Below are 12,477 nucleotides of genomic sequence, written 5' to 3' on the forward strand. Positions count from 1 at the left end.
AAGCCGGCATTTATTGCCCATCCCTAATTGCCCTTGAGAAGGTGGTGGTGAGCTGCCTTCTTGAACCGCTGCAGTCCATGTGGGGTAGGTACACCCGCAGTGCTGCTAGGGAGGGAGTTCCAGGATTTTGACCCAGCGACAGTGAAGGAACGGCGATATAGTTCCAAGTCAGGATGGTGTGAGACTGGGAGGGGACCTTGCAGGTGGTGGTGTTCCCATGCATCTGCTGCCCTTGTCCTTCTAGTTGGTGGAGGTCATGGATTTGGAAGGTTCTGTCGAAGGAGCCTTGGTGAGTTGCCTCAGTGCATCTTGTAGGTGGTACACACTGCTGCCACTGTGCGCCAATAAAGGAGGGAGTGAATGTTTAAGGTGCTGGAGTGAGTGAATGTTTAAGGTATACTGTCCAAGGCACAGGATGCCTGGAATTTTCTCTCTTCCTATGTTCAAAAGTCGCCTCTTGAAACTCTTTTATCTGTGTCTCCCCTCCCCCACATATGCCTTCCCTGCACCGACCCAACTTTCCCGCTCAGACACACCTACCCGACCTCTGAGATTCCATTGGACAGTTGCACATTGTAACAACGTCATGGGGATGAGATCGGTTTCGACTGTGATGCCTCCCACAGTCAAAGAGCTGCCGACTATCCCTGACCAGGTTCCCACACAGGGAGAATGGCCATCTGGGTGCATGCGCAGGCATTTTCACAAGAGAAGGGGGAGCGAAGGAAGAACAGGAACGAAACCAGAGCAAAGGCAAAGATTACTGAGAGTTGAAGGAAGTAGTTGTCTGTTTAAAAAAAAAAGTTAACTTCTGAATAGTTCACACGAATTTACGTACAATGAGTCCTAACCCAATTTAAATTTTAAAACACTTTGTAATATAACCTGACAGCCAATCTATTTATAGAAGCATTGGCTGCATTTTGCCTGGGGTTATCTGACGGGGAGTGAGTGATCACTGGGCTGAGTTCACACAGGGCTGGGTCCCTTTAAGTCCCCTCCACATCCCTCTCCAATTCCCTGCATTTACCATTCCAGTCCATCAAAAAAGTATTGACCAATGAGAGTGCCCAAAAATCGTCCCACAGCCACTCGACGTTTGGGTATTTTCATTAGAATTTAAATCTCTCTGAGGCTGGGAGAGTCTGTGTGACTCTACATCGCCGAGTCCTCTTTAAAGTTGGAGTGCCCGGGGAGCAGAAACAAGGGAGCGCCGGGCAACAACAGCAAGAGGGGGCATCAGAGAACAGGAGCAAGAGGGAATTGGCAACAGGAGCAAGAGGGGCATTGGGAAGTGCCAGGAATCCCCAGAACCAACGTCAAAAAAGCCATTCCTGCAGCAACTGCCCATTAGCAGGAGATTCCGAAGTGAGTCGCTGGTCAAATAGTGATGTATAATTTCATAAATATTGTCATCCTGCAAATTAAAGTCTGACTCCAAGTTAGTCAGTTTGGTCAGAATGGTGAACGATTGAGATTTAGGAAGTGTTGACGTGAATCATTGAGAGTCGCTATTTTAACATATCGCCCTCTTACTGTGTGGGGAGCTGTGAGTTAATTACAAAGCAAGATCCACTCCAATGGCTGTCAAACTTCTTGGGAGTGGGGGGAAGGCTGCCTTTCGTCCAGGGACTCCCCAGTTTAGGAACGCAGAATCAGGAGGTGGCCATTCAGCCCCTCCAGTCTGTTCCTCCATTCAGTAGGACCGTGGCTGTCCGTATCTTAACCCCATCTACCCACATTCGTTCAGTAACCCTTAAAACCCTTGCCTAAAAATAAAATCTATCAATCGCAGTTTTAAATCTTCAATTGATCCCCAGCTTCAGCAGGTTTTTGGTGGAGCCAGTTCAAGGTTTTCACGACCTATCCTGTGACAACTTACAGTCGAAAGAAAGGACTTCTGTTTAGTCTCATTGCGGAAAACAGTTTTTATGAATATACCACAACAGAATTAATGTGCTTGTGAGTCAACAGAGGCAGATTTAACACTCTTGAAGTACGGCCCCACCCCATCCTGTGATTACCATGTAGACCCCAGGGGAACCCCCGCTTGCACTCACTGTGGTCTGGGGAACCCCAGTCAGAAACCACCCCCTCCCCCGCCCCCATCACCCCAGGCTAAAGAACTGATTTCTGATATATATTAGAACAGCTCTACATCTTGATTTTTACAGGGACAAACGACATTCAGGCTTGGACTGATATTTGAGTAAGTAACATTCGCATCACACAAGTGCCAGGCAATGACCATCTCCAACAAGAGAGAATCTAACCATTTCCCCTTGCTAGCATTACCATCGCTGAATCCCCCACTATCAACATCCTAGGGGCTACCATTGACCAGAAACTGAACTGGAGTAGCCATATAAATACCGTGGCTACAAGAGCAGGTCAGAGGCTGGGAATTCTGCGGTGAGTAACTCACCTCCTGACTCCCCAATGCCTGTCCACCATCTACAAGGCACAAGTCAGGAGTGTGATGGAATACTCTCCACTTGCCTGGATGGGTGCAGCTCTGACGAGTAGCTCGACACCATCCGGGACAAAGCAGCCCACTTGATTTTCACCCCATCCATCTCCTTCAACATTCACTCCCTTCACCACCGGCGCACAGTGGCAGCAGTGTGTACCATCTACAAAATGCACTGCAGCAACTCACCAAGGCTCCTTAGACAGCACCTTCCAAACCCATGCCCTCTACCAACTAGAAGGACAAGGGCAGCAGGTGCATGGAAACACCACCACCTGCAAGTTCCCCTCCAAGTCACACACCATCCTGTCTTGGAACTATATCGCCGTTCCTTCACTGTCTTTGGGTAACAATCCTGGAACTCCCTTCCTAACAGCACTGTGGGTGTACCTACCTCACATGGACTGCAGCGGTTCAAGAAGGCAGCTCACCACCACTTTCTCAAGGGCGATTAGGGATGGGCAATAAATGCCGGCTTGGCCAGCGATGCCCACATCCCATGAATGAATTTTTAAAAATGGAATCTAGTGAGCACTCACATGTAGTTGGCAGCAGGAGTCACTAGATAGCAGTTAGGCTGCACAGCCCTTTATCTTGTTTGCCTGGGGTTACTGAGGCCAGATGTAGAACTCCTGTGAATGCTGGCCTGGCCAGTGACGCCCACACCTCATGAGGGGATAAAAAATTCTTAACAGTCGGGACTTTTAAACCTACTTCTACCTATCGACAGGGAATGTGACGAATTGGATAGCCCTTACAAAGAGCTGACACAGACACGATAGGCCGAATGGCCTCCTTCTGCAATCATAAAGTGTTGTGTTTTATTTCAAGGGTGAATATTGAAGGCTGATGTGCAAGAAACTATGGGAACCAAGATGGCGGACAACAGCAGCCTCCTCAATGGTAGCTCTCTGATGAACTTCCCTGACACTGATCTACTCCAACGGTACAAATCCTTCTTCATCCTGCTGTACTGCGCCCTGGTGGTGGTGGCCTGCATTGGCAACGCCTTCTTGATTGCCTGCATCATGATGGACAAGAAGCTCCACAATGCCACCAACTTCTTCATTGGCAACCTCTCGGTCGCTGACCTTCTCATGTGCCTCACCTGCGTCCCCCTGACCCTCTCCTACTCCTTCGAGTTGCGCGGGTGGCTCTTCGGAAAGTTCATGTGTCACTTTGTCTCGCTCATGCAGTCCGCCACGGTCTACGTCGCTGTCCTTTCGCTGACGGCCATCGCAGTGGACAGGTACATCGTAGTGGCCTACCCCATCCGCCGAAGAATAACCTTCCATTGGTTTAGTCTCACCATAGCCGCTATATGGGTCATATCTCTTGCCCTGGCTTGCCCGGCAACCATTCACACCAGATACCAGGAGCTCAACATGGTTGATTTTAACGCCTGTGGCGAGTCTTGGCCAAGCTTAGAGGAACAAAGGTTGGCGTATTCCTGCATCATCCTTTTTTTGTCCTACATGGTCCCATTATCTGCCGTGACCATCTCCTACTATGCCATCACCGTTCACCTCAAAAAGAGGAACGAGGTTGGGAGGAATCACGCCAAGTGGAGCAAAGGCAAAAGAAAGACTTTCATCCTCTTGGTCATCTCTGTGGTGGTCTTCGCTATCTGCTGGCTGCCCTTGCAGATCCTGAACCTGATCATCGATATAGACATTGACCTAACCATCCTCAACTACAAATACATTAAGGTCCTCCATTTGTCCTGCCACTGGGTGGCGATGAGCTCCTCGTGCTACAACCCCTTCATCTACGCCTCTCTCCACCAGAAGTTCAGGCTCCATCTTGGAGGTTATGCTCAGCACCGAAAGAGGAACAGCAGCTTCATGTCCAGTATCTCATCTCCGCTACACACCACGGCCACTGACCTCCAAAAACCTGAGGCGGGTAAGCGGCCTTGCAGCCAATCAACTGTGAGCTCGTAGGGTTGCTACGTGTTGTATTTTGAATTTGAGATCCAATGTAGAATCTTTAATTGCTACGCGTTATGGCACCCCCATGGGAGGGTGTCCATGCATGGCCCCATATGGCATTAAGTCGCACTAACTATAAGATCCCAGGTTTGATCCCTGGTCTCTGTTGAGTTCGCTGATCTGTGCCCAGAGACTGGTGAGAACGTGTCCTCAATGGTCCTGGGCTAGAGAAGAGAAAGAATTATTCACTATTCTCACTCCCAATCACCCTCCAATGGGACGGTACATAGGGGTGAATGCAAGATGGACCTTGGCAATGATGCCCGCCATGGTTAAAGAGCTGGTTCGCACTCATTCCTTGGACTTGCCCATGAAGAATGGCCATGAGGGTGAGGATGCGGAGGACGGCTGATGCCTGGGGAACTGTGCCAATGATGGCTCAGTGCCTTCAGGGGAGAAGGGGCAGAATGGGGGGGAGTAAGGCGGAGAGCATGGGATCAAAGCAGTAAAATTATGTTGATAACTGATACCAGGAGGTTCTTCATCACACACAGAGTGGTCAACACTTGCAATGGACTCTGGGTAGGTGGCAGAGGCAGAAACCCTGGGGCCGATAAACCAATAACTAGTGGGGGAGGGGCATTCAGGGCTGTTCTGGATTGATAATTAAGATGGGCCGAATGGCTTTTCACTAATATCTTGAAATGATGCTGGGTTGCATTCTGAGCTATGTTGCCTGTTTATCAGAGTTCCCATTGGCCACTGTGGCTGGCTATGATTCATGCTTTGAACTGACTAAGGTTGTCTATTCATTTACTTGGCTCAGCCATTGAGATGGCTTAATATATTCTATGCTTGAGATGCCGGTGTAGGGTCTATCACTAAGATGCACAGTTTATAGAATTCTAGGAAACTTAGCTGATTGTTCATGACACACTTGCCTGTTCAGCTGCACAGTTCCAGTGTGAAGCTGTCCCCTCCTTTCCCCAGGTGCAAAGGGGTCAGTCACTATTCTCAAACTACAACCTCAGCCAAGATCAGTTGACTTGATGCAGATCGGGGGAGGAGGCGGTTATCAGGGATGCTCCCTGGCCGCTGTGTTTCCTGTCAGGCAGAGGAGCCATTGCGAAGTTTTCCGACGTTAATTCTGTCAGAATAATACAACTTTGTCTTCCTACATCTCATCTACATGCCCTTTGCACTCTTACCCTCCTCCCCTCTGTGGGCCATTCCCCCTGCTTGTCCGATGGGAGCCTCTCACTAAAGCCTGGCCCGGGTATAAAATTAAAACCCGACTTGGGCCAAACCCGACCCCGACTCGGGCCCGAGTCCTTTAACTTTTTTTTCGCGACCGACCCAACCCGACCCGACCCGACCCGACCCGTCACGAATATCGTTCATCCGTTCCGGCAGCAGGCTATTCCTGCAGATGGAGTTGTGGGGAATCATGGGTAAGCCTGACTTCCCGGAAGTAGTGTCTGGCCCGATCCGACCTGACCCGAGCCGAGCCCGAATGCTGGACTCGGAATATAGACCCGACCCGACCCCGACACATATAGTCGGGACTCGTCGGGTTCGGGTCGGGTAGCCAGGCTTTACCTCTCACCATAAGGACGCTGTCAGCTGACATGTCCAAGCAAGCCCTTTGAATTCTGTTACCTCACAGAGAGTCTGACTGAATGAATCATTTCTGATAGTTTATGAAATAGATACCAGTGCAGTATTAATGGAAAATTAACACCAGGTTTAAAGATAATGGAGATCTTTTTATTTATTGATACAGCACTGAAACAGGCCCTTCGGCCCACCGAGTCTGTGCCGACCAACAACCACCCATTTACACTAACCTTACAGTAATCCCATATTCCCTACCACCAACCTACACTAGGGGAAATTTACAATGGCCAATTTACCTATCAACCTGTGGGAGGAAACCGGAGTACCCGGCAAAAACCCACGCGGTCACAGGGAGAACTTGCAAACTCCGCACAGGCAGTACCCAGGATCGAACCCGGGTCCCTAGAGCTGTGAGGCTGCAGTGCTAACCACTACGCCGCCCGAGATGCTTAAATACAGAAGAAAACCTTGCATAAAATAACAGTTACATGGGAGTTCAGGCTGGTGACAAAACCTTCTGCTCGAAGGGCTGTCTTGTGCCTTGATGGAGTGAGGGTAATCCTCCTTTGCCAGCTTACACTGTGGGCTGAGGGCAGAGGGGCAAGAGATTTCTGTCTCCCTCAGACATCACTTGATATCTAGAGGTCGTACTTAGATAAATTCTGCCTGCGCCCCCACTGAAGGTGTAAAAATGACAGGATTGCAAAAATATTAGCAGATCTCCCATGGCATTGCTCATGGTGAGAGGACAAGCTGAAGCGTGACAGGAAGTGCATGTGACAACAGAAAGTCTGACAGGAAATGAGTGCAAAGGTGTAAGTTGTGACCGGAAGTGGGGATGAGACCTTTAGGAAGTGCATCCTATACCCAGGATTTTTAGTATATTGTAAATTTGTTGCTGTTTTCTCTTTACTAAAACATGGAATGTTCTGGGCCCACTCGTGTCAGCTATTTTGGATCTGCTTTGCTCCAGAGAACTCCGATGGGTTTATAACTATGAACTGGCATTCGAAGCCGAGTCAGAGATAGCGGTGAGCGAGGAAAATCTCCCGGGGAGGGGGGTGGGGGTGGTGGTTTGGTGTCACAGCCTCTGTTAAAGTGTTTTCTAGCGTGGGCTGTAACCTCAGATCAGGGTATCATTGGAGCAGCCGGAAGATGCTTTGTCAAGAGGAGGAGGCCATTCAGCCCCTCGAGCCTGTTCCACTATTTTATTAGATCATGGCTGATCTGTATGTCAACTCCATTTACCCATTTGTTCCTTAACCCTTGCTGCCCTCACCCAAGAAAAAATCTATCAATCTCAGTCTTCAAAGCTCTAATTTCCCCCAGCACCTACAACCATTTGGCAGGGGGAGGGGGGGTGCAGAGAGTTCCAGATTTCCACTGCTCTTTGGATGAAGAAGTGCTTCCTGACATCACCCCTGAATGGCCTGGCATGAATTTTAAGGGTAGACCCCCTTGTTCTGGACTCACCCCCTCCATCTTTCTATCTGCCCTATCATCTTCAATGGCTCAAATAGATCATCCTTAATCTGGGGAATACAAGCCTTGAGTATGCAACCTGGACTCAGAATGCAATTCTCTCTGTCCTGGGATGGTCCTGGATATCTAGAATGGCAACAATTATTTTTGATAATGTATTTTTTGACAGTGATCTCAGAGGGGAAACCAGCTGAGGCTTTCCTGACTGTTTCAGGTAAGCGGGCAGGGCAGGGCATGGGTGAGATGAATGCAGATTGGTTTGCAGCAACCTTCTGACTGTGGACCTGAGGCAAGGAGCCAACCTCAGAGGTGGCGGAGAGAGAATAGAGAGCGCGGGGAGAACGGAAATGGAGGAGGGGCTTGATGATTCTCAGCGAGGAAGGATAATAAGGCAAGAAATGTACGATCTGTTTGCAAAGATGTGACACGTCTCAAGATTTGTCTTGGGGCGGAAATGTTATAAAAATGACAAATAAACCAGCCAATTATACACAGCCGCATTATATTAGTCACTTTGTAATTTTTACGAAGCATTTTTCTTTTCTCCGTTGTCCCTTCACTTCCTCTAAATGCCCAGTTTCTTGTTGGGTTTCAATCTCATGGGTAGTGCCCACTTTTCTATATCTCACCCAAGAGGCCATGTCATTGGCTGTTTTCCTGGATCTCCACCAAGAAACCATGTCATTGGCTATTTTCCTGGATCTCCACCAAGAAACCATGTCATTGGCTATTTTCCTGGATCTCCACCAAGAAACCATGTCATTGGCTGTCTCCTGTACCTCACCAAAGAGGCCATTCTCCATGTGTGAGACGAGACAGTGAGGGTCGCCAAGGTCTTTGGCCATAGAGGGGGCACCAAAACTGAGGCAGAGCCTGTCCTCACTTGACATCTGAACACACACACTTCCAACCAAGGCGTGGGGGGATGGTAGGGGTGGAGTTGGGGGTCACTGGACAAGAACCCTGGCTGAATTTTCCCCCACTGAGGCCAAGTGTAGTGGTCCTACTGCCTGCCCAGCTGGGACAACACAGGCCAGGGGTCAAACAATGGGAGTGTGTTGCCTGCAGGGCCCTAAGCAATGGGGATAGTGCTTAAACCTTTCACCTATGGATTTCTCAAACAGGTAAAGTTGGCACCACTCGAGGATGGACCACGAAGAGAGGGAAACAGGAGATGCCAACAATCCCCAAATGCTGACAATGGAAAGGATCCTTGAACCACCAGGTCTGGTGATACCAAAAGGCGATGTGAGATCTGACAAGGAGGTGAACGAAGGCCGGGAATTTCTGCTGAGCTTCTCCCACTCTGTTGCCGTGAATGTGCTGGTAATCCAGCTCTCTGCCACAGTTACGCCGGCGGACGATTGGCTCCAAGGAACGTCCCGGTCATAATTATACTCAGGATTGAGATGTCTGGGTTGCATGGCAACGCTGATTGGGATGGTAGGCCGCGTATGGCCCAACCAGGCTGACGCTCCAATCCAGTGCTCCGAGTGCCACTATCGCCTCCAAGTCAGAGCATCCTGGGTTCAAGTCCCACTCCAGAGACTTCAGCACATAATCTCGGCTGACACTCCCACCACAGCACTGAGGGGGCTACTGCACTCTCAGATCTTCTTTCGGATGGGATGTTAAACTGAGGCCCTATCTGCCATCGCGAGATAGGCGTAAAAGGTCCCATTGCAACAGTGGCTACACTTCAAAGCGCTTTGAGGGCGCCATATAAATGCAAGTTTGTTCTTTTAAGAATCACTCGTCTTCTGCAGTAACTTATTCTGACCCACTGATTATTTCGAAGAAGGGCAGGGGGAGTTCTCCCCGGCGTCCCGGCCAATACTTATCCCTCAACCAACATCACTAAAAACAGATCATTTGTCACATTGCTGTTTCGGGATCTTGCTGTGCGCTCATTGGTTGCTGTGTTTTTCCTGCCAGACAATGAAACTGCCTGGATTGTCATAAGAACCCATCTGGTTCACTGATGTCCTTCAGGGAAGGAAATCTGCCATCCTTACCCGGTCTGGCCTACATGTGACTCTAGACCCACAGCAATGTGGCTGACCCTTAACTGCCCTCTGAAATGGCCGAACAAGACACTCAGTTGACAATCAGGCGACCTTCTAAAAGGATGGGCAATAAATGCTGGCACTGCTGAGTGACACTCACATCCCAGGAGTGAATAAAAGAAACACAGCAGAAGTGCTTCATTGGCTGCAACGTGCGTTGGCTGTTCTGAAGTGGTGAAAGGCGCTATATAAATGCAAGTTCTATCTCCCTGTACACTGATGAAATAAAGCACTTCTCCAGACGCCAGTGCTGTTTTAGTGGCTGACATTGTATTACGGACGTTCAGTCAAGATGGTTTATTGATATTTTCTAGGGGTCCCAGGGAGTGTGTCGGTGTTTTCAAGGGGTGGGGGTGCGCCCCTACGCAGAATGGTTTAAAAACTACCGACCTGGACGACCGCAGAATCCCAGTCCCTCTCTTTCACTGGCTTAGAGCCCAGGTAGTGATCAGGACAAAACCTACCAACAACAACTTGCATTTATATAGTGCCTTTAACATAGCAAAATGTTCATGGCGTTTAACAGGTGTGATGTCGAACAGAATTTGGCACTGAGCCATGTAAGGGGCTAGTAGGGCAGATGACTGTAAGCTTGGCCCAAGAGGGAGGTGTTAAGGAGCATCTTAAAAGAGGAGAGAGGGGCGGAGAGGTTTAGGGAGGGAATTCCAGAGCTTAGGGCCCAGATAGCTGAAGGCATGGCCGCCAATGGTGGAACGATGAGAATCGGGGGATGTTCAAGAGGCCGGAATTGCAGGAACGCAGAGATCGTGGAGGGTTGAAGGGGCTGGAGGAGGTTACAGAGATAGGGAGAGCGCGAGACTTTGGAGGGATTTGAAAATAAGGATGAGAATTTTAAAATCGAGGTGTTGCCGGACTGGGAGCCAATGTAAGTCAGCCAGCACAGGGGTGATGGGTAAACGGGACATCAGTTGTAAAAGATCTGATGGGGACAAAATTGCTGACTTGCTTTGTTAAAACCACACTCACAGCCCCCAAATTCAGTTCACTTTAAGTCCCTGCCCCGACACACACACACAGTCGTACACGAGTTATGGAATATTTACAGAATGCTGTGGAAAATATTTACATTATTTCTGAGAAGGGGCAAGTGACCTGATTTACAATGAGTTTACAGTTACTCCCACGAGGGAAGCAGAATGGAAAATGTGTTGTGCATGGCTAACTCAACATTAATTAAAGAACCTTAGAGATAAACCAAGCAAAGCGTTTTTCCTACCCACTGCCAGTTCATCTCCTTTGTTGGCTCTGATTGCATAGCTGGCCTCACCCTCTGTTATCACACTAGTGGCTACGGGTGAGTGCAGGTGAGTATTGGGGGACTGTTCAACCATGGGAATCATCACAGCTGAGCCTGACTCCGCCCCCACCTCAATACCTATGTACTTTCCATGCAGGGGTCAGGAGGATTGTGATTGGAGAAGGAAACCCATCGATGGCGCCTGCCCTGCAGCTGAGATCAGATACGTCAGCAGAGGTATCTTCTGTGGCTCAGTGGATGGTCTGAAGGCCGTGGGTTCAAATCCCACTCCAGAGACTTGCGCGCCTAACCGAAACTGTACTGAGGGAGTGCTGCACGGTCAGAGGTGCCGTCGTTCACTTGAGACATTAAACCGAGGTTCCGTCTACATTCCTGGGTGGGTGTAAAAGATCCCCCGGTGCTATTTCGAAGAACAGGAGGGGCTTGCTTTCCCCTAGTGTCCTGGCTGATAATTACCCCTCATCCAACATGACTAAAACGCAGATTATTCACGTTGCTGCTTGTGGGAGCTTGCTGTGTGCAAAGTGGCTGTGAAAGGTGCCATACAACTGCAGTTTCGAGTCCAGTTGTTGTTGTCCTGTTGCCCAATTTGCTAGCCCAGGGGAGGCTCGGGACGGAACCTGAAGCTCTGAATGGCTCAGTAATACACTGCGTGGTGTGTTTCCCTCAAGAAACCACCATATTGCTTAAAGCACCTTAAAGCATCGACGAGTGGGATTTGAAGTGTGGTCACGGTGAGCGAGACTAGGAAGCGCCAATCAGCCTCAACTGCCGACGTCATCCCCACCTCTTAGTCCTTAAGTGGAAACACTGGCATTTGTTTCTGAATCAGGTTTCCATCTTCTCATTTCCAACGTTCCATTTTCCTCCCCCCACTCCTTCCCCACTTCGGCCGCCTGGCCTCTCACTCTGTAGCCCATCACCGGGATTAGAACAACACGCACTGTTACCGTGGCAACCAAAAGCAAAAAAAAGTCTAATTATTTACCCGGGAGTAAAACAAATCACTTTCTGGAAGATTCCACATTCCAGCGCAAAGCAATTTAAAAAAAAAATAAACAATTTATTTCACATTATTTTGAAGGCGAGAATCAGCGAGTTTCAAACGGCCAATTAATCACCCAGTTCTATTGGTACGCATGAGAATGATCCAGCACAGAAAGAAGCCTTTCTGTCCATCGTGCTGGTGCTGGCTCTTTGAGTCTGCTTCCACTGTCCTTTCAGGTAATGTTTTCCAGATCACAACAATTCCCTGCATAAAACTTATTCTCCTCATCCCAGCCTTTGGCTCTTTTGCCAGTTCTCGGAAATCTGTGTCCTCTGGTTACTGATCCTCCTGTCAGTGGAAATAGTTTCTCCTTATTTACTCTATCAAACCTCCTTTTGATTTGAAACACATCTATTGAATCTCCCCTTAACCCCAGAGGGGAAGAACCCCAGAGTTGGTTATTCTGCAACAATGATTCAATGGGTACAGACATCACCCAGTGCATTACTGAGCCCAATCCATCAAGAAGGTCTCAGCTGAACTAACCAGCCTCAGCTGTAGGGGGCGCTGCAATTAGCCTCAGTGCCCCTGAGATTGAGGGTAGGGGGTGAAATCAGCATGGGGAGTTCCGCCGCTCCCCCCCC

The 12,477-nt window shown here is 49.1% G+C and overlaps 1 protein-coding gene across 2 annotated transcripts; it reads left to right on the forward strand.

Annotated features, from left to right (window-relative positions):
* The first annotated feature begins 1,143 nt into the window (after window positions 1-1,143).
* Window positions 1,144-10,843, forward strand: LOC137353210 (prolactin-releasing peptide receptor-like). Of its 2 annotated transcripts, none has more exons than XM_068019276.1 (3): window positions 1,144-1,368; window positions 3,302-4,375; window positions 8,625-10,843. In XM_068019276.1, the coding sequence occupies exons 2-3, from the start codon at window positions 3,334-3,336 to the stop codon at window positions 8,696-8,698; spliced, it is 1,116 nt and encodes a 371-aa protein (XP_067875377.1). In that variant the 5' UTR covers window positions 1,144-1,368; window positions 3,302-3,333; the 3' UTR covers window positions 8,699-10,843. The 2 variants fall into 2 exon arrangements, with proteins under 2 accessions (XP_067875377.1, XP_067875376.1); XM_068019275.1 differs by having other exon boundaries at window positions 3,302-4,371.
* Window positions 10,844-12,477: the final 1,634 nt, after the last annotated feature.

The sequence above is a fragment of the Heterodontus francisci genome, chromosome 40 (assembly GCF_036365525.1).
Source record: "Heterodontus francisci isolate sHetFra1 chromosome 40, sHetFra1.hap1, whole genome shotgun sequence".
Classification (NCBI taxonomy): Eukaryota; Metazoa; Chordata; class Chondrichthyes; order Heterodontiformes; family Heterodontidae; genus Heterodontus; species Heterodontus francisci.

Coding starts and splice junctions, on each gene's coding strand:
- LOC137353210 (XM_068019275.1), top strand. CDS start 3,334: ATGGGAACCAAGATGGCGGACAACAGCAGCCTCCTCAATGGTAGCTCT. Junction 4,372..8,624: donor CTGACCTCCAAAAACCTGAG/GCGGGTAAGCGG, acceptor TTTCTCAAACAG/GTAAAGTTGGCACCACTCGA.